At 41.3% G+C, this 21,584-nt stretch overlaps 1 protein-coding gene across 1 annotated transcript in view; it reads right to left on the reverse strand.

The window, feature by feature from the left end:
* The window catches only part of nrap (nebulin-related anchoring protein), a 36,149-nt gene that overhangs the window by 11,021 nt on the left and 3,544 nt on the right, over nucleotides 1-21,584 (reverse strand). The window contains exons 4-37 of the mRNA XM_062055634.1: nucleotides 20,526-20,618; nucleotides 20,246-20,341; nucleotides 20,058-20,165; nucleotides 19,875-19,979; nucleotides 19,431-19,538; nucleotides 19,240-19,347; nucleotides 17,448-17,555; nucleotides 15,990-16,106; nucleotides 14,271-14,375; nucleotides 14,004-14,108; nucleotides 13,814-13,918; nucleotides 13,625-13,723; nucleotides 10,805-10,909; nucleotides 10,616-10,723; nucleotides 10,442-10,549; nucleotides 10,170-10,367; nucleotides 9,886-9,990; nucleotides 9,717-9,815; nucleotides 9,528-9,632; nucleotides 9,280-9,387; nucleotides 7,533-7,690; nucleotides 7,255-7,408; nucleotides 7,055-7,159; nucleotides 5,783-5,881; nucleotides 5,594-5,698; nucleotides 5,418-5,525; nucleotides 3,970-4,083; nucleotides 3,701-3,898; nucleotides 3,521-3,625; nucleotides 2,123-2,221; nucleotides 1,941-2,045; nucleotides 1,757-1,864; nucleotides 1,374-1,685; nucleotides 1,203-1,307 (exon numbers count right to left, since the gene is read on the reverse strand). Of these exons, the coding sequence (XP_061911618.1) occupies nucleotides 1,203-1,307; nucleotides 1,374-1,685; nucleotides 1,757-1,864; nucleotides 1,941-2,045; nucleotides 2,123-2,221; nucleotides 3,521-3,625; nucleotides 3,701-3,898; nucleotides 3,970-4,083; nucleotides 5,418-5,525; nucleotides 5,594-5,698; nucleotides 5,783-5,881; nucleotides 7,055-7,159; nucleotides 7,255-7,408; nucleotides 7,533-7,690; nucleotides 9,280-9,387; nucleotides 9,528-9,632; nucleotides 9,717-9,815; nucleotides 9,886-9,990; nucleotides 10,170-10,367; nucleotides 10,442-10,549; nucleotides 10,616-10,723; nucleotides 10,805-10,909; nucleotides 13,625-13,723; nucleotides 13,814-13,918; nucleotides 14,004-14,108; nucleotides 14,271-14,375; nucleotides 15,990-16,106; nucleotides 17,448-17,555; nucleotides 19,240-19,347; nucleotides 19,431-19,538; nucleotides 19,875-19,979; nucleotides 20,058-20,165; nucleotides 20,246-20,341; nucleotides 20,526-20,618 (4,068 nt within the window). The remainder of the gene's footprint in view (nucleotides 1-1,202; nucleotides 1,308-1,373; nucleotides 1,686-1,756; nucleotides 1,865-1,940; nucleotides 2,046-2,122; nucleotides 2,222-3,520; nucleotides 3,626-3,700; nucleotides 3,899-3,969; nucleotides 4,084-5,417; nucleotides 5,526-5,593; nucleotides 5,699-5,782; nucleotides 5,882-7,054; nucleotides 7,160-7,254; nucleotides 7,409-7,532; nucleotides 7,691-9,279; nucleotides 9,388-9,527; nucleotides 9,633-9,716; nucleotides 9,816-9,885; nucleotides 9,991-10,169; nucleotides 10,368-10,441; nucleotides 10,550-10,615; nucleotides 10,724-10,804; nucleotides 10,910-13,624; nucleotides 13,724-13,813; nucleotides 13,919-14,003; nucleotides 14,109-14,270; nucleotides 14,376-15,989; nucleotides 16,107-17,447; nucleotides 17,556-19,239; nucleotides 19,348-19,430; nucleotides 19,539-19,874; nucleotides 19,980-20,057; nucleotides 20,166-20,245; nucleotides 20,342-20,525; nucleotides 20,619-21,584) is intronic.

Genomic DNA, 21,584 nt, shown 5'->3' on the forward strand with positions numbered 1-21,584 from the left:
AACTTCATGAATGTTTTTTGTGACCAACAAGTATGTGCTCCAATCACTCTATCACAAAAAAATAAGAGTTGTAGAAATGATTGGAAACTCAAGACAGCCATGATGTAAACTTTTGACCACGACTGTGTGTGTGTGTGTATATATATATCATTGTTTCCCACACATTCATTTATTTGTGGCGGCCCGCCACGAAAGAATTACGTCCGCCACAAATAGATTTTATTTTTAATTTTTTTATTAAATTTTTTTATTTATTTGTTTATTTATTTTTTGTCCTGTCCAGCTTCTCAGGCAAATTAGTTGATGTAGATGCCCATATCGGCTGTTCAGATTTACATTACAAAAGAGAAGTGTAGGATACTTCTCTGGTTGCCTTATTTGTATTTGACTTTATTAAACGTATTTATATTATCATTTGGTGCAGCCGGGCCGGAGCAGGAAGGGATAGAAAGAGAGAAAAAAGACAGAGGGGGAAATTGTGGGGACAAGACGGGGATTAGACAGAGAGACAAAAACAACAACAGCAAACACAACAACAACAATAGAGCAACATCAGCAAATACGACGTACAAATATGATGGTAAAAGTTTATGTTGCTGGTAAATAATATGGTTGTAGTAGTAGGCTAAAGTTAAATGATTTAGTATGCACTAATTAAATGGGCAGAGTTTTAAGAGACATTTTAGCTTTTATATTTTATAAGATATATTTTTTGTAAGAACCACAATTAATAAATATATTTCAGTGAATAACTTATTGTTCAAATCTGTATATAAATATGTACATAAAGTGTTGTAGTTATATTGTAAAATGGATGGATGGATGGACGTTTAAAACAAAACTGTTATTATTAATTAGTAAGTATACATTTTTTGAGCCTTTTCAGAGAAAATCATATCATTGTAGTAAATTATGCAAATTACTCGATATCTTGGCAGTTTATGGGAAACACTGTATATTATCAGCTTAGAGGAGCGGCTCTACAATGTGTATGGAGACACATAATGAGCTGCTAGCTGCTTGTCAGCCGGGGGATTAAAATAAAATACAATGTCAGCCAGAGGGGTTTGGCACTGTTTTGGCGACATATTCTGTCTGTACAAAACAGTTCACGTCAAATATGGGTCGTCTTATATGTTCCATTTCCCCATGGTTATGATAAGGAGTAAAAAAAGGACAAATATTGTTCACCGCGCACTTACATCACTGATGAGCTCCCCAGCCCTCTTGGCCGACTCCAGCTGAGGTGCACCCACTCCATCCCAGGCCACACCCTTCATGAAGTTCAGGTCCGACTTGTAGCGTTTCTAAACAGGAAGTGGTCAAATCAGCATCACATGCTATTGATCATTCCGTACTGCCCTTGGCCTCACCTCACTCTGCAGGTCGTAGGCCTTTTTGGCCCACTTGACTTTCATGTCATCCGGAAGCACCGTGTACTCGTGCAGCCTCGTTCTGTAGTCCTGATCGCTGGCCAGGGCCTGAGAGTTCTTAGCCGTGACGAGGTGGACCATATCCGGGGTCAAGTGGTAGCGGCCGCTGGTCATCAGAGCATCCTTCCGGTACTCCTGATCGCTGGCCAACCGGCCCGCCTGCAGGTAGTGCAGCAGGTATGTGTCGTCCGAAACGCTTTGGGAGCCGATGTGCTTCCCTTTGTCCATCACGTGGTTGTGTTTGTACATGTACTGCGGAGAGGCCCAATCATCATCAGTTGTGTGGAAGCAACACAAGGATCCTGCGGGTGGTTGGCGCTTACGTCACTGGCGATGCCTGTGGACGTCTTGGCGGCCTGGAACGGGATGTCCTGCATGGTGAGCTTGTATCCCTGCGCCCGCAGAGTGTGCCAGGACTCTCGGTACTTAATCTGTAGAACAAAGCGCATCTCGTCGAGCTTCAAGTAGCATTTAGACAAAATCACAGACCCTCAGGGTCGCTGTTACCTCGCTAAAGTTGGCCGCGTTGATCTTTGCTTGAGTGAGTTCCGGTCTGTCCGCCGTAATGGTGTAGTTGTGCCGGTCGTTCACCCCTTTCTCTTTGTACAAACGCTACAAGACCGGCATGTTTTCGTGATTCCCGTTGTTGCATTATCAACCGCACAGAAGGTAACAAATAATACGCTCACCTCATTTGTGATGCGTCCACTGAGTTTTGCGTGGACGATGTCAGGCGAGTCAGCAACAGAGGTGTGCTTGAAGTTGTATGGCTGCTGGCGATATTTTTTCTAACGTGGGACAGACATCAGAAATGGGCTTAAACACTTGTTTTTGTGCAAGATTGGTTGAAAAACATGGCCGCCATCATGCACAACATGTTTGCAAAGGCCCCTATTAATTGTCCATTTGCCTGAAGACTATATAACAGGGATATTCAACTAAAGTGTTTTGGGTGCCACATTTCAAGAAAGCTAAGGACCAGGCAGCCTGACTTTTCTCCCTTCATTATTACGAAACCAGCGTCCTCTACAGTAGTCAATTTATTTTGTCAGAGTTACAGGACCTTCTCTTGCATGTTTTTTGAACTGAACTTGCAGGCCACCAATTCAATAGCCCAAATGATGGAAAAAGAGTGGACCTAAACTAGAACTTTGAAGAACACCACTTGTAAGAAGTTGAACAAATAACTATTGACTGCATCTGGAGTAAACAAGCTACAGCAACACCATCGTAAGATTAATCACATTAGTGTACCTGCGAGAAAAATCAAGAAAGGGGTGTCTTGAGGGACGCCTCAGTTATGTACCGTATTTTTCGGACTATAAGTCGCAGTTTTTTTTCATAGTTTGGCCGGGGGTGCGACTTATACTCAGGAGCGACTTATGTGTGAAATTATTAACACATTACCGTAAAATATCAAATAATATTATTTAGCTCATTCACGTAAGAGACTAGACGTATAAGATTTCATGGGATTTAGCGATTAGGAGTGACAGATTGTTTGGTAAACGTATAGCATGTTCTATATGTTATAGTTATTTGAATGACTCTTACCATAATATGTTACGTTAACATACCAGGCACGTTCTCAGTTGGTTATTTATGCGTCATATAACGTACACTTATTCAGCCTGTTGTTCACTATTCTTTATTTATTTAAAATTGCCTGTTGGGTTTTATCAAATAAATTTCCCCAGAAAATGCGACTTATACTCCAGTGCGACTTATATATGTTTTTTTCCTTCTTTATTATGCATTTTCGGCAGGTGCAACTTATACTCCGAAAAATACTGTACATCAAATGTTTGGAACCCAGTGTTCTGTTTACGAGTAAGGTTAAAATGACATGAAAGGATCAGACAAAAGACTTAAAAGTGGTCCAAGTCCAAGTACAAAAATATTTGTCTCCCAAGTTTTGAACTGAACTTGGGGGCCGCAAAGGTGTCATTCCTGGGCCAGATTTGGCCCCCGAGCAGCCAGTTGAATACAACATTGAAGCTATCTGTATTACATGAATGTACTTCTTACATCTTAGTAGTTACCAAATGACTGAATTCTCTTAAAAACAAACAAGTAATAGGTCTTACATCACTGATGAGGTCGGTGGCCTTTCTTGAGCCTTCGATTTGCAGGGCCCCGGTAGCGATCCATGCGGCACCCCGCAGGTAGTTGAGGTCAGAGCGATATATCCTCTGCAAAGACACATCGAAGTCCATGCAATGATTGTCCTGGTGTACCAGGAAAGGTGACTATTTAGCGTCCATTACCTCGCTCTGCAGCGCATATGCTTTCTTAGCTGCCTGGACCGTCATGTCATCAGGCAGGGACGTGTACTGATGCAAGGTGAGCCTGTAGTCCTGATCGCTGACCAGAGACTGGGCCTTCTTGGCATGGGCCACCTCCATCATGTCCATGGGAAGGTGGAATTTGGAGAGCTCTTTGGCTGACTCCTTCTTGTACTTAATCTGCGGGGTGGCAGAAGGATGATGTTGGTTTTGGCTTGTTTTTGAAAGGTGTACAAAAGACGGACACCTACGTCGCTTTGCAGCTTGTTGGCGTAAACAGAGTGAGCCATGTTCAAGTCGTCCTGCGGCCCCCTGAGACCGATCATCTTCCCTTTGGTCTTCTCAAACTGCTCTTTGTATTTTTGCTGTAATGACAAAGATAGTGACTTAGATTCATTCAGTTTTGTCCGTCTAGCTCAAAAATCATGACATTCATCAGACTCTAAGAGAGTAGACCTCAACCAGGCCCTACCTCCCAATAGTAAAAAAGTCCTCAATCCAGACGGTGATCCAGATTAGCCCCAAAATATAATCACTTGTTCTTTAGCCCATTTTATGAAAGTTTAATCAATATGTGCCCATAACTTTTTGAACTATCTATAGCGGAATGTAAGAAACGGAGGGAAGCCTCTTGTCAGTCATCTACTGTATTTGTCTCTGTGGGTAGAGGCGAGCACACACACCCAGAAATTGGAATTTGCTACATAAACGTAAGGTAATGTAGGAGAAATATTCCGGATTATCCCCAAAATGTATTGATTTGATCCCATTTTGGACTTTTCCTGAAAGTTACATAAAAATGTAGTTATTTTGCTAACTAACTGACAGACAAACCCACAGCGACAATTACATAACAACCTGGTAAAGGTAATTAACCCCTATTAATTGATAAACCATATACTGTACATCCCTAACTCTCAGTGGAACTAACACAATAATTAGTTTTTCCTTGAAGACTTCTCTGCATTGAGGGGTGGTAGAATCTGTAGAATCTTGGATGAGAACCTCCTGGCCTACTCAGTGGCCTAGTGGTTAGAGTGTCCGCCCTGAGATCGGTAGGTTGTGAGTTCAAGCCCCGGCCGAGTCATACCAAAGACTATAACAATGGGACCCATTACCTCCCTGCTTGGCACTCAGCATCAAGGGTTGGAATTGGGGGTTAAATCACCAAAAATGATTCCGACACCGCTGCTGCCCACTGCTCCCCTCACCTCAGAGGGGGTGATCAAGGGGATGGGTCAAATGCAGAGGACCAATTTCGCCACACCTAGTGTGTGTGTGACAATCATTGGTACTTTAACTTTAACTTTAACGAAGGCAGAACATTGAAAATGGGTCATGATTGGGTCTTCCAGCTTGACAATGACCCAAAAACAAGGCCAAGGCAAAAAAAAAAAAGGCATATTCAGCTCCTGGAGTGACCTATAGTCAGTCTCCTGGCCTCAGCTCTATAGAAAATCTGTGGAAGGAGCTAAAAAGACAACCTAGATAACTTCAGGACATGGAGCGTATTTCATCTTTTTTTGATATTCTCTCTCCCTATTGGGGTCAAATAATTATTTCTCCCAGACTGCTCTAGGATCATATAACATTCATCATCAACCAGAAAGTAGCCTGCTAGCTAACTACTGGACGGAATACAAAAAGGATGGCCCATGATTTACGAAACAATAAATGTGAAGTGTGGTAAGAGACTCACATCGCTGAGAATGTCGGCAGACGCTTTGGCGGACTGGAACGGAATAGCATCCAGGCGCAGTTTGTATCCGCCGTCGCGTAACCGAGTCCAAGATTCCTTGTAACGGCTCTGAAAATGCAAAATGCACATGTTTAAACTCAAAGACAGCCAACAGAACATGTTGATCGCAGGTTTACCTCGCTGATGTTCATGGCGTTGATCTTGGCCTGCACAACCTCTGGCAGCTCCTCGTTGAGCGTGTACTTGTGCTTCATGTGTTCTCCCTCCTCCCTGTACAACCTCTGTGAACACACGAGTGCAACCAGCCCTCCATTTTACCTTTCACAACTTGGTTACGTTCCTCACAGCCACACCGAAGTACTTACATCAATGGCTAGTTTGTTGCTGAGTTTGGCCTGAACCATTTCTGGGGTGTCTTCAACACTCGTAAACCTCAAGGCGCTCACATCCTGACGGTACTTTTTCTAGAAGGAATTTGCATTTATTCAGTTATATAGGCAGGGGGAAATATAACCATACCATCCATAAACACACAGTCAATATCCTTGGCTAGCTTGCTAGAGACTATTTAGTTGCTAGCTTGATGGATTGCGGGTATAATAGATCGAAAAATTATATTTAAATTAACAAAACAATGTTTGTAGCCTTATAATATGTTCAAGCTAGCTTGCTAGCGAGGTCAATGGATATATAGCTCTTCTTGTTGTGTTTTAGTGTTTGAATTCATGTTTATAGGGGCAAAACCTGTTTAAGCTATACTCGCAAGATTGACAGCTCGATAGCAAAATCTTGTCCTTCTTAATTTGCTGTTGTTCGAGGTAATAAATGACTGTTTAAAATATGTTCATATTAGGCTGCTAGAGAGCTAGCTGTGTTGATTCACATCTGAATCACGTTATTTATTCAGATTCTGAATCAATTCATAATTTTAGGCGCTTAGTTGCTGTAATATACATCATACAAGGAGCTTTTGTGACCTGTAACTTTTTTTAAATGTTTTATAATAATTCTTATTCCAAATAAAAAATTGTGAGACCCGCTTTAAATCGGTACTCGATTCTGAATGGAACTATCACCCAAAGAATCTGAATCCAATGGTGAGTTGTTGTAAGATTCACATTCCTAATGGATACAACAAATTGTATATTGTTGTGTTTTGTTTTTTGAATTATTTAATGGATATTTATATATTTCATGTGTTCATGCTTCCTTGCTAGAGAGCAAGGTAGCTAGAATTTAACACTCTAAAGCCTACCAAGAAAATTGGTTTAGTTAGTAGAAGGTTTCACAGAATTTGTGTGATACAACCCCTTGATCGCATTACCAAAGTTACAAGCCACTAAAACTAAAAAAAAGTGTAGCCATGAGGTTATAAAGGTTTTAGGTAGCAAGTGTTATGAGGCAACTAAACACTACTAGGTCTCTTGGCTGGTACTTAACCTTTACTCACTTTCTGGCAGTTATGAAAGGTCCTCTGCTCTTTAAATAAATTCTGACCTAAGTCATAAACTTTGTTCAGTGTGTGCCTTCACTCAGCACTTGGCCTTTCTGCAAGTGTGCTTAACCGTACTGTTGGTCTAATAATTTCTTGGCATCGCATCCCATAATTTGAAATGCATTCTGGACCACAGGGTTACCTCGCTGACGAGATCTCCGGCTTTTTTGGCCTGCTGGACATCCAAAGATTTTGAGGCCTCCCAGCCGGCGCCCTTCATCCAGTTAAGATCTGATCGGTACAGTTTCTAAGCACACAAACACTCGTGTTGATTTTAAAATCTCTTCTAAAACGGTAATGACTTTATGAAGAAGACTTGACTTTCTGTCCGTAAAGACTGACATCGCTCTGGAGTCCGTAGGCCTTCTTTGCCCAGGTGATGTTCAAGTCCATCGGCAGGGTCGTGTACTCGTGGAGGAACGTTCTGTAGTTGATGTCTGTTGCCAGGTCCTGGGCCTTCTTGGCATGGCTGATATTCAGCATATCCAGAGAGACACTGGGGGTGGATGGATTTACATGTTTATTAAAAAAAGAAAACATTTTTGATGTAGCATCACAGTGTTCTGGAACATTCAGTGCAGGAACAAACCAAATGTATAATGCAGCAATGGAGTACTTACTTGAATTGAGTCTTGGTGTCCTCATAGTTCTTCTTGTAGTAGAGGCCACTCTGTAGTTTGGTGGCCAGAGCCGAGTGCGCCATCTGAGAATCGTCGCTGACGGACTTGATTCCGATCACCTTGCCTTTGTTGCTCTCGTACTGCGCTTTGTATTTAACCTGCAAACGGACAAGATGGCGGAATCCTAAAGACGCGTTTACTGAAATCCCTCACAAGTGAGAAATTGCCTCAGTGGGTTTGGTGGTGGACCAGCCTTGAGATTTGTCCCAAGAATGCAAAATCCTTTGCTTCCCAGTCAGAATTTTCTGAGGTTTTCAATTTGAGGTTTACATAAACTGTAAGCCATAATCATTAAAATTATATCAAAAGCAATCTTGGATTTTCTTGAGTTGCATTTTATGAGCCTATATAGTTTATTAGTTTCACCTTGTAAATCTACTGTATTTGCTGGAATCAACAAACCTTTGCACAATATTTACATTTTTGGAGTTTCATCTTTATATTCGTATAAAACTGGACCGGTCATGTTTGAAGGGATATTTTGACGTTGTTATTTATCACGTACAGTTGTACCTCAACTTGAAAGTGCCCCAACTTTACAGTGTTTTAAAATAAGAGCTGTCTCTGGGCTATGCTTTGAGTTGCAAGCAAAAATTGGAGTTACCGTACAAGCATCCCCGCCATTAGTTGGTGTAGAAAATGCCACATTGAATGAATCCTGTAAGCTCCGCCCAAAACATCTAGTCTTACTCGCAAACATTAGATAGATAGTACTTTATTGATTCCTTCAGGAGAGTTCCCTCAGGGAAATTAAAAACATTAGTTTATAGCTAGAGATGGACTTTGTTTTTCAACCGTGGGTAGGAAGAAAGTCAGTGTGAAGGCAACATTGATTTCAGATACAAGTGTTTTGAGTTAAGAGCACCATCACAGAGCCAATTAAACTTGTAAGTTGAGGTACTACTAGAACTGCAAAAAAGTAACTGTTGCTAACAGTGAAATTTTAAAAACACAAATTTTAGCCAACTTTGATGTGTACCACTTGGAGCAACACTGCGAAAACTGAAATCTAAGCAAGAATAAATCAAAACTCCATAAAATAACACTATTTTTGTTTACCTAGAACACAGACAGAAAAGAGATTGTCATCTTGGAACTTTTCTTCCTATCGCTCACACACACACACACACACACACACACACACACACACACACACACACACACACACACACACCAGTAACCTGGATAGATAGGACTTATGATGCTAATTTAAAGACGATGATGATGATGATCAGTAAAGCATCATCATAACTCCTGTTTTTTGCCCAAACTTTTCAATCACTTTTTTCCAGAAGGTGTGTGGGTGTGTGGGTGAGTGACAGGAAGAAAAGCTGAGACTCATTTGGGGAGAAGTGTATAAATCTCTAGTACCACGTAGATGTATACGACTTGATCTTTGTCTCGGTAAAAAAAAATTGTAAATACTGTGTTGTTATAGTGAATTTGGATTTAATGTTGCTTAGATTGCAGTTTTAGCAGTGTTGCCCCAAATGCTACTCATCAAAAGTAAAGGTTAGCTACCTGTTTTCTTGTTTTTAAGTTCTCACTATTGAAAATTACTTTTTACAAACACGTGATAAATAACAATGCCGAAAAGTCCAACACAGTTTAGGAATAATCTCCTTTCCGAAGGTGGAACAGATCCTGAATGGGTTTGCGTTCCGAGTGTAGCTCGAGAATAACTCACATCACTGGCCAGGTCTGTCTTGGCTTTGGCGGTTAGAATGGAAAGCGAATCCAGTCGCAGGTCGAAACCCTTTTCCCGCTGCTTCTCCCATTGGCTTCTGTAGACTTTCTGGAATTGAAAAAAAAAACAGAACGTCTCTCTTGTTTCTATGATATGAGCTATGAATTAGAGGCCATACAATTTAGCCTGAACTAGCTAACATTAAAGTTCAGGGGCATGACTTCAAGTACCTTACAAAGCTAACTTACCCCGCTGAGAAGGTCGGCGTTTGCCTTTGCTTGTCGGAATAGTGGCTCATCATTGCTCATGGTGTACTGGTGCATCATCTGCTCAGTGTTTGCTTTGTACGCCAGCTGAAAGGCAGGATCAGATTGACCAATGACTGTGGTGAGTAACAAAACTAAAGAAAAGTAAGTCTTCATCCGGGTGACCCTTACGTTGCTCTGCAGTTCCTGGCTTTTCTTGGCGTGTTTGATGGAGAGGTTGTCCGCCACATGGGTGAACTTGATGCTGTCCACTTTCTGGCGGTATTTAGTCTGCGAAACGAAGCACATATGACAAATGAGGAAATGTTTCAATCTTAACTCACAGGCTAAGGGAACTAACATCGCTGAGCAGATCACCGGCTTTCTTGGCTTGGGTGATGTCAAGGCACCCTTCCGCCTCCCAGCCCACTCCCTTCATCCAATTCAGGTCCGTGCGGTACTGGTTCTGATGAACAGCAGGGGAGAAAAGTTGGTCAGTTTGATGGAGGTCAGGATTGTCACACCAAAAGCATCCAAGCATGCCTTAATGGCAGTTTTGACGAGAAGAGTCTAAGATCAGTGAAACTTCTTTATGCTGACTTGATGAGTTCGCTTAGTTTATACGTACGTATGTCTGCTTCTCACCTCGCTTTGCAGAGCGTATGCCTTCTTGGCCTGCTGGACCTTGATGTCATCGGCCATGACGGTGTAGTCGTGGAGCCTGGTGCGATATTCCAGGTCGCTAGCCAGCGCTTGGGCCTTTTTAGCGTGACTCAGGTTGACCATGTCCATAGGCAAGCTGTACCGGGCTTGGTTCTCCTTGGAGCTCTTCTTGTACGCAATCTGGCAAAACAGTTCAACCGTGTGAGCGAACTAGTAGTAAGTAGTCCCGGTTAATGGAAATTACACATGCTTACGTCGCTGTACATCTTGGCCACTTGAAGCGAGTGCAGAGTCTTTGAGTCGCTCACGTTGACGCCCACGGCTATTTCCTTGTTCTTCAGATAGCTTTCTTTGTATTTCAGCTGAAACACACATGACACTTTCAGAGCTGCAACGCTATCCTATTCTGCTTAAATCGTTTTTCGTACATCACTGGCAAGGTCTCTGGAAGCCTTTGCTGCTTTGACGCGAAGGTCGTCCACGCCGATGTCGCAGGATTTGGATTTGGTCTTCTCCCACTCCTCTTTATATCTAATCTGTATTGGCATGGAGGAATAACATGCGAGCAGGGAATACATTCATATGTACTTTGTATATACGGTAATAGGTGCACTTACGCCACTGCACAAGGCGGCATTGTCTTTGGCTTTTTTGATCTGGGGCAGGTCCTGGGAGAGTGTGTACAGGTGCTTGGTATTCTCATAGTCCGCTTTGTAATTTAGCTGAGAAGAAAAATAGATTTGAAGTAATTCATTCCATTTTTTTGTTTTGTGCACGTCACTTTTGTTCGGTTCATAGCAGCCGTATTTAACGGGTAGCCTGCGTGTCGAAAATGTCACCAATTTTACATGGGAGAGACTAATGTTTTTGCAGCAGACTGCTAAACCAGCAGAAAATTCATATCAAATCTTTGCATTTTTGCATTTGATTCTTAAAAAACAGCCGTACATTTCTAAAAACAGCAGCATGCCCCTGTAATGTTTGACTAGCATTTTTTTGGTATATTTCTAAAAACAGCTGTTCATTTCTAAAAAAAAAAGAAAATAAAAAAAAGACAGTTCGCTCCTGTAATAAAAAGGGTATTTGGATAGCATTTTACAGTAGATTAATAAAAACAGTGATATATTATCCTACAAAAACAGCCGAACGCTCCTGCTATATACAAGACCTTTGACTAGTGTTTTTGCAGTGGATTCCTAAAAAACAGCAGTTAATTTTTAAAAACGGCAGTGCCCTCCTGTCATATACATTTCTACAGACAGCAGCACACTCCTGATATATTTAGGACCGTTGACAAACAGTTTTGCAGTAGATCGTTAAAAACAGCAGAGCGCTCCTGTCATGAAGAAGATCGTTGACTACTATGCATACAGTTTTTGCAGTGGATTCCTAAAAACTGCAGTACATTCCTACAAAAACATCTAAACGCTCCTTTTACACATAGGACCTTTGACTAGTACTTTTGCAGTTGATTTCTAAAAACAGCATCACACCCCAGCGATATAAAGGCTCTTGGACTAATATTTTTGCAGTAAATTCCTAAAAACAGCGGTACATTTTTATAAAAAACAGTCAAACACGCTTGTTGAATATAGGACCTTTGATTGCCATTTTTGCAGTGGATCCTTAAGAGATCAAATTTTTTTCAAGATGGCGCTGTTGTAGTGGCTGCTGGTTGCAGGAGCTCTGTGCTCGTGTGTGTCCTTGATATTTACCTCTTGTGTGTTTTTTGCCTTTTGGTTCAGGCCCCCTCTGCCCTTTGCAACAAGGGGGGGACTTTTGTGGACTTTTAGCCCTGGCCATGTTTGCACTGAAAACCACTGCTGGGCTATCTGCCGCACCGGAGTCCGCGTGGAGAGACCGGAGGAGATGCGGAAGGAGAGACAGGGTTGCGGAGCTATAGCGCCGAGTGGCGGGATAGGCGAGCTTCACAAAGCCCTGGCTGAATGAGCATGTATCAGATACTTCCTTCTAACTGGATGGATTCTCGCGCGTCAGCTTGGGGCTGGTGGGCAGCCTAGGACGGCGTTGGCTCTCTTGGACGCTTTTTAGGTCTGTTCCTGTCTCGAGCCGTGGTGACCCCACCCCAGCAGAAGATGACGAGGAGTACTGCAGAAGCCCCCGCAGTGTATATGGATGTTGGAATGGTGTTTTTGTTTTGTTTTGTTATTTGTCTATGCATGGCGCAATCGTATGTGCGCAATAAGCATTGCTCATTTTTATGTTTTTCGTTGTGTTTTACTTTTGTAGCTGTATGCAGAAATGGCGCCACTGAAGTGGCAGCTGGTTGCATCAGCGCTGTGCTCTTTTAATGTACTTTATGTCCTCTGTGGGCAGCACGGTGGGACAGGGTTAGTGCGTGTGCCGCACAATACGAAGGTCCTTGGATCGATCCTGGGCTCTGGATCTTTCTGTGTGGAGTTGGCATGTTTTCCTCGTAACTGTGTGGGTTCCCTCCGGGTGCTCCAGCTTCGTCCCTCCTCCAAAGACATGCACCTGGGGATAGGTTGATTGGCAACACTAAATTGGCCCTAGTGGCCCAGCTGAGATAGGCTCCAGCACCCACCGCAACCTCAAAAGGGACAAGCGGTAGAAAATGGATGGATGGATGTCCTCTGTGTTCTTTAATGTTTCCCTCTTGTTTTCATGAGTTTTTACCTTATTATTTGTGGACTTTTTGAATCTGCATTGCAACCTCAATAATTTCCCCGTTGTGGGATGAATAAAGTGTATCCTATCCGATCGTATCCTAAAAACAGCAAAGTGTTCCTTTTATAGAGGATCTTTGACCACCATCTTTGCAGGCAATTTCTAAAAACAGCACAGCACTATAGCTCGGTTGGTAGAGTGGCCGTGCCAGCAACTTGAGGGTTCCAGGTTCGATCCCCGCTTCCGCCATCCTAGTCACTGCCGTTGTGTCCTTGGGCAAGATACTTTACCCACCTGCTCCCAGTGCCACCCACACTGGTTTAAATGTAACTTAGATATTGGGTTTCACTATGTAAAAGCACTTTGAGTCACTAGAGAAAAGCGCTATATAATTATAATTCACTTCACTTCACTCCTGTCATAAAGAAGATTGTTGACTACCAATTTGAACTAGGTTCTTTTAACGCGCAGAGCGCTCTTGTCATAAATAGGATCTTTTACTAGTGTTTTTGCAGAGGATTCCTAAAAACAGCCGAGCCCTCCTGTCAGAGTATATTGGCTCGTTGACTACCATTTTTGCAGTAAATACAAAAAAAAATAGGTCCTTTAAACAAGCAGAGCACTCTTGTCATATTTAGGATCTTTGACTAATGTTTTTGCAGTAGATAAATTCTTAAGGACAAAAAAGCACTCCTGTCATACAAAAGATGTTTGATTAGCAATTGTGCAGTAGATCCTTAAAAGCAGCAGCATGCTCCTGTCATATAGACAATCTTTGACAAGCTCACATTGCTGATGAGTTGAGCGTTTTTCCTCGCCAGGAGGATCTGCGGTGTGTCCGTCACCGCGCTGTACTTGACTTGGTCAATGTGCTGCCTGTAGATCTTCTGCAGGCAGAAACAAAACAGAACATTCACAGTCCAAACCTATTAATCTAATAATGCACACAAACAAAAAGATAAAGAGAAGGAACTGACGTCTTTTAACGGGTCCAGCTTCCTTTGACTGCGGTAGCCTGGTGTTAGCGTGGCCTGGTAGGTGTATTCACCTTGATCTTGGTCGTGACCTTGTCTATACGTGATCTGGATCGTACAAGATGTACATTCTCTTCTCAGACAAAAACATTCATATCCATACACATGATCACAAATGAGCATCAAGGCTTACGTCGCTGGCCAGCTTTCTGGCTTTAATGGCGTGCACAGTCTTTTTATCCATTACAGAGTCTTCATAGTGACCCCTGTCGCTGGTGTACTTCTCTCTGTATTTGTTCTTTTAAACGCAGATGCAGGTCGTCAGTAACAACACAAGATGCATTGAAAAAAGAGAAACTGGAAATTGTGATGTATCATGTTGTAATTCTATGCCTGTTCGAAATAAACTCAAACTTTTGTTGTGACACATGGTGCTCCCTTGTGTCCATGCAGAACTTACGTCACTTGTGAATTTTGCCACTTTGGCAGCGTTTTGGAACTGTGGCGTCTCGCAGAAATTGATGCTGTGACCTTTGCTGTTCTCCAAGTCCTTCTTATATTCCACCTGTTCGCATGCAAAAACATAGAAGGTTCATCAAAGATGTTATAAATAATAAAAACGTGTGTTTGTACAATTATTTCATGTGTCTAATATTAATTTTAAAAAACATCTAGTGTTGTTGTTAAGTACTGGGGCCTTAAGCAATATTTTATTTGGAGGCCCCCCCTTACCATTACAATATTTTGTATCCTTTTTCATGTGAAATTATTTTTATATATTTCTTAATCAAACTTTAATTTAATTTAATGCATGTTTCTTACTAAAACTAATTAATGGGAAATATTTTTTTTTTTTACATAATTGAAACATACATGTATTTATCTTCCAAAATCAACTCTGTCTGGGATTCAAACCCAGGACTTGTTGACGGAGCAGAAAGCGGCTTGAAGTGATGTGCGTTCTGATACAGAGAAAAATTAATGCTGGTATCGGCAATACAGATACCGATACTTAGTGGAAATATACCTAATGTGTCTAATAGGATTTAAAAAATAATGCATTTAAAGTGCTTTTAAAGAATCATCTTCAAACCATATAAAATCACAGGAAAAAACAAATGATGTCGTTATTCTGCACTGAATGTGATATTTTATTTATATTTAACTCTCCAAATAGCCTACCGTAAAAGGATACATACACTTGCAGTTTTATAATACTACTGAGTGACACATTTTAATTGCCAGTCATTTTTCTAAATAAACAAATGACAGACTGAATGACTCAGCACAGGACGGTGTACCGCTGCGCTTGGGCATTACGTACTTACCTACTCACTAAAAAGTAGTTCCCACCAATCGCATTTCATTTAGACAAGATCTCAGTTTTAGTTACTTAACTCTGTGCTCCTGTTAATGATATACATTATCTTAAATAACTAAATTATCAAAAGTATCAATAGTTTGATTGGAGAATCAATATTAGAGCAGAAAGATCAGGTATCAGCTGTATTGATATTTCAGTACCCATCCACACATTACTCAAGTTTACTTATATAGCCCTAAATCGCGAGTGTCTCAAAGGGCTGCACAAGCCACAACAACATCCTCGGCTCAGATCCCACATCAGGGTAAGAAAAAAACTCAACCCAATGGGATGACAATGAGAAACCTTGGAGGGGACCGCAGATGTGGGGCACCCCCCGGGCGACCGGTGCAATGGACGTCGAGTGGATCTAGCATAATATTGTGAGAGTCTAGTCCATAGTGGTACTAACATAATAGTGGCGACGAGGATTTTGTTTCATATAAAGTGCCCTGTCAGTCATTAAATTACATTTAAATGCGCTTCGTCACGCAAAACTGGGCCCCCCCTCAGGATCACAGGGCCCTACGCACTGCGCGTGTTCTGCCTAGACGGTGGGGCGGCCCTGCTCATACCACAGTTTGCGCAAACAGGCATTCCTGTGCGATTAATATACGGTAAAGTGACTCCACAAGCGACGTGGCGAAGAGATGACACAAAGGAGACATGTAATAGACACTAATGACCAGCATGGCTAACGTGTCTTTGTTCAGAATAGACCTTCAAGCCTCGTGGCCTTGGAGGTAAAGCACAAGCATGTCAGGGATGCCGGGCTTCCATTTTTGGTGTGCGGGGCACATACGAGTCAGTCCTCACCTCGCTGACCAGCTTGTTGATTTTCCGAGCGTTCTTCAGAGCCAAGTTGTCCTCGGAGGTCAGACTGTGGTAATGCGATGATCCCTTCATCTTATTTAGATCTTTTCTGTATTTCAGCTGGAGAATGCAAGGAGAGAGACGGATGTGAGTTTGCTGGTCTAGTCTAAGAAGAACAACATACAGGGTTTAGCTTGCGAGGGTTCGATGACAAGGATGGTTATTGCAAGGAGAAAAAAATGGGCGATTAGTAATGCTTGGAGATTTATTTCCAAATAGTTTGCATGGTGACACAACTGATCCAGGCTCTGTTTTTAGCCGCACAGCCAGCAAGAGAGCCAGACCGGTTGACATTCTATAGAGAATTCTGTCAAGATAATCAATCAGTTACTGGCCAGCATCATAACCATTTTATTAACTGAAACTGAACAAAAATGAGTAGAATTATTAAAGCCTTGTGATACTACTGTATTTTCCGGACTGTAAGACGCTACTTTTTCCCCACGCTTCGAATCCTTCAGGTTATAAAATGGCGTGGCTAATTTATGGGTTTTTCTTCGCTAACAGCCATAATGCTTTGTATTCAACAAATAGTTTTCATATAACACTGAAAATATGTGTCAATGTTTTGTGCAATGGCGCCATCTTATGTACGAGTTCGCTCACTGTAGGTGCTGCGTGTTGAGAATGTACTTCCTGTTTCGTGCCTTGAACCGGAAGTGTAACCCTCCATAGTGTTTCTGCTCAAAAGGATTCTTCATTCATCAATCCAAGCAACGTTTGTAAGTTTTACAATATAACTACTATTCATACTTACTAACCGTCCCATGTATGATGTCTGTAGGAGGGGTTTTATGCATATTTATACGCACTGTCATGATGTAATAAAGCTAGCGTTGTTGGCGTAAGCAAATATGCTAACACATTTAAAAGTGTCTGTGTTAGTATTATTAACTTACAATAGTATGTTTTTTGTAGTTTTTTCAGTTTCGTAAATTCACCAAAAGGTCACCGTGGAGTTATTGAGTTTGTTTAGCTGATTGGAGACTTAGCTTCATGACGACGACTGTTTGATCAGCTGTTTTACTGCCGCTTGACAGGCACCGTTTGGAAACAATTAAGGTATGTAAATAATCATTTACAAAACTATTTTGTACTGGTATATATCTGCAGATTATAGTCCAGTGCTGCTAATATATGTAAAAATATTTATTAATTCTAATATTTGGTGGGTCTGGCTTAAATACCGGTGCGCTCTATAGCTTGGAAAAAATGGTAAATTAATTTTATCACTCTTATCATACTGTATACAGCGTTTTTAATGTTATAGTAAACTTTATTCCCTATTTCCTTTTTTTTGGTTATCATCATATGTTTCCTCTTTGCAGTCATTAGTACCATTAGGTGGTGGCGTCATTTTTTTTTTTTTAATTGGGAAGCCACACTACTTTTTATACTCACGTCACTGGCGTTTTCCTGAGCCTTCTTTGCCAGATAGTAACCGGGGGTTATCATCGCAGGGAAGCTTCCTTTGCCTCGCTGCTGCTCGTACGCTTCTGTGTAGGCAATCTGCATCAAAAAGTACACACGTCCATATTAAACCCCTTAAAGTTACGTTTTTTTACCCTTAGGTCCAAAAACAGCCCCTTTCAAGAAACTAATACTGAATATATTTTAATAACAAATCTTTTCAACAAGTTCAGTACCCTTTTTTCGGGAAAATATTTCTGGAAAATCATCATAAGCGTTACAATATAAAACAATATGTGGTTGTAAAGAGAGTCAATGGGTCCAAATAGGTCCCCAAGATAAAGAGTGTAGGCACATTTTGAAAAAATAATCCTTTCTTTACACTTACTGGCCACCACGGCCGTAACTACCATTGAGGACACCGAGGTCATGTCTTCTGCATTTTTTTAAGTGACAAAAAGAAGTTGATACGACTGACGCAAATAGTACTTTGTGTAGGACATCGTCCGCGCTGTACTGTACTGCGCCTCTTCTCACAATAAACGATCTTTGGTCATGAACTGCGGGCTGCAACTCCAGCAATGTAACACAATGACATCAACTTTTACTATAAACATCATCCGATCTGAAATGTGCTGTCAACATAACATTAACATTTAATTACACTGACATAGCTGATGTTGGTTTCATCTGAATGAGCTGTCGGGGAAAATACCATTTTCATGTCAGCCAGGCTCTGTTCACAGAGATCAAGCACGCCCGCCCTAAACTTAGCTGCGCGTAGGTCTTCGCGATCCATGGGGGGCTCGTTTTACGTAAAGAAGCACAGCACATGTCAAATGTGTTATTGAATGATAAGGCCCTTCATATAAAATGTTTCCCCAAATGTAAACAGAAAGTGGTGGGTTCGAATCCCGGTCATAGAAAGAGGTTCAGCAGCCTCCGAAGCAGAGCCTCCAGGTTCTGTAACAGCTTCTTCCCTCAGGCCGTAAGACTCTTGAACACATCATAATTATCCCTTCAACTCCCCCCAAAATGGATTAACTCGCTGGAATAAAAAAGACAATATAACATACATACATACATAAACCTGGCTGCATGTGAAAAAGTGCAATATATTTATCTGTACAGTAACCTATTTATTTATTTATATATGCACCTTATTGCTTTTTTATCCTGCACTACCATGAGCTTATGTAACAAATTTTTGTTCTTATCTGTACTGTAAAGTTCAAATTTGAATGACAATAAAAAGGAAGTCTAGTCTAGAAGTCTAGTCTAGTCTAGTCTAGTCTAATTGAAACTGTGGAATGGTGTTAAATGTATGTTCTATTGATGTTAAAATGTTTTAATACGCAAAACTTCAGCATATTAATAAAAAAGTGGACTGTTACAAAATCATGCTGATTGTCATAGATGTCAGATAATACAACATGTGATAGTTCTACTTCAACTGCAAGCTTTTGTTATTCTGGAAATGCATTGTGTTGCTCAGGGTAATATTATTTATATGGTGCTGGGATACACATCAAATCAGCCTTTCAAAGGTTCTCTTGAACCACCAATTTTTGACCTCGGTATATGTCAAATCCTAGTTACGGCCCTGCTAGCCACATATATTTATAATCAAAACATTCAAATGAGCAGAAAGTATACAATTTGGGATAAGCATATTAAACCTGATTCACTAGGCGACAAATTTCGATTAACCCCTGGTGACAAAAATGTTCTCTCCCTCCGATTGCATCACACATATTTTAACAAGGCATAAAACATGGATAACCTGGCTGATGTTTTCTGCGTTCTCTCTGGCGTGGAGCACATCAATCGCCGCCGCGTCTGCACTGGCTTTGCCCTTAATCTCCTGCTCGTACACATGACGGTACTTTATCTGCACATACGAGGAAACCATCAGTAACCAGTGACCAGCTATCTTGGACAATATACTGTACACGTGTGTATTTTCATGCTTACATTGCTAGCCTGTTCTGAGGCCTTTTTTGACATCTTGTACCCTGGCGTGAGATGTGCAGGGAAGCTGCCTTTGCCTCTATGTTGCTCGTACTCCTCTGTGTAGGCATACTGCAGCAAGAATATGAATTAGTTGCATGCACAATCGAATACGCATTATTCGAAGCTAAGGAGTTTATGGGTGAACCGTATTGAACTAAGCGAAGAAAATTCTGGTATAAAACTGCATTAATGACGAGTACTAGTGGCATCCAACAAGGGCCTCTACTGGGACTCCATCTGTTTAAATGTAATATTATACTATAAACTGATGCATAGCTGTTTCTTTTAATAAAACACAAAAAATCTCAAATACATCAAAATAGTTACTAATTTATTTACCAGTCCGTTGTAACTGTAACCTAATTGCATAGGGATACAAAAAGGGGGGTACATTCATCGACTCACATCGCTGACAATCTGTCCTTGTTTCTTGGCCAGGATCACCTCCGGGGGGTCGACAAAGGCGGTGTACTTTGAAACTCTCTCCTCGTGTCCTTTTTTATATTCAAGCTGTAGGGATAGAACACAAAGAGCTCCTCCACGTTGGCTCTTTGAGACACATAATGATGCACAAAAACTTAAACTTACGTTGCTTGCCAGCGTGTTAGCGTTTTTCACGGCCTGGTATCCTGGTGTGATCATGGCGGGGAAGCTGCCTTTGCCTTTAGACTGCTCGTTCTCCTCTGTGTACTTTACCTGTAAACATGGTATCAGCTCACTACACCGATATTGTGACAAAATAATAATTTAATAAATGAAGATGGGAGTGAACTCACATCACTGACAGTGTTCTGGGCCTGGGACATAGTCACTATCTCCTGGTTGGTGTACCACGACTGCTGCTGGGAGAACTCCGACTGAGACTTGAAGGTCTGTATGCATACAGAACACATCCAGCATTTTAAAATTTAAGTGGTACTAAGGTTTGGTGTACAAAGCCACCATGATCACTAAATGTCACTAAAGAGGGTTGAGGTTCCTGAAAATATAACCAACAATTTGGATTTAGAACTCCCTCTAACTGGCGAAAGGCCAGTCCCTCTCCCAGGAGCTCACCTGATTGGCCAGACGAGCTTTCTCCAGCTCCATGGACCGCATGTCATGGTGGAACGTGGACATAAAACGATCGCCTTCTTCACGGTACTTCAGCTACAAAGCGCACATACACCACAAAACGTTAAAAGCAGAGACCAGCGACACGTTTGCACAAGCGCACACTGGACACGTGGCAAGGCGGCAGAGCTTAGAGCCATTTTTAGGGAATTTGAAAATCGATTTGACACAAAATGGCTTGAGTAGCATTAACGGCGTAGGTTTACTGGCAGACTCCCCCAGAGTGTTGTATTGGGGCATCTTTGGTTTAGGATATGATGTTTTATATTATATTGTGTCCAAACAGTTTGTAGGTATCACTTCTATAGAAAGTTATTTTAATATTTTCAAGGAGAAAAAAAATTGTTTTTGGAGTTAAAGGCCATCAGAAACACATTTTTAAACAGCTCATGTTTCGACGCCAAAATTCAAAACTATATCAGTTTATAATCGTATATAAAAAAATGTTTAGTCATATCGGAAGGCCTGTGAAGTACCACAGGGTTCTGTTTTGGGGCCTCGTTGGTTTTGTGAAACTTGTTTTAAAACAGCTCATGTTTCTCTGCAGGGACTCCAAGGTTCAACACTAAATTAGTTTATGAAAATACGTTTGACATTTAACTGCAAAAACTGCACAATAATATATATAAAACCGTTTTGGTCATACTGCAAAGGCGTGTGAAGTACCACAGGGTTCTGTGTTGGGGCCTTGTTGGTTTGTGATATGATGTACATGTAATCTTCTAAATTGTTCCAACAGTCTATAGATATCACATCGATGAGAAGTCATTTTATTTGTTGATCACAACTATCTTCTTGAGAAAAACTGAAGTTGATTAGATCCAAAACATTGTTTTAAAACAGCTCATGTTTCTCCACAATCATTCCAAAGTTTAACACTAAATGAGTTTATGAAAATATATTTGACACTGCAAAAACTGCACAAAAATGTATTTAAAACAGTTTTGGTCATACTGGAAAGGCACGTGAAGTATCACAAGATTCTGTGTTGGGGCCTTGTTG

The sequence above is a fragment of the Entelurus aequoreus genome, linkage group LG08 (assembly GCF_033978785.1).
Source record: "Entelurus aequoreus isolate RoL-2023_Sb linkage group LG08, RoL_Eaeq_v1.1, whole genome shotgun sequence".
NCBI classification, from domain to species: Eukaryota; Metazoa; Chordata; class Actinopteri; order Syngnathiformes; family Syngnathidae; genus Entelurus; species Entelurus aequoreus.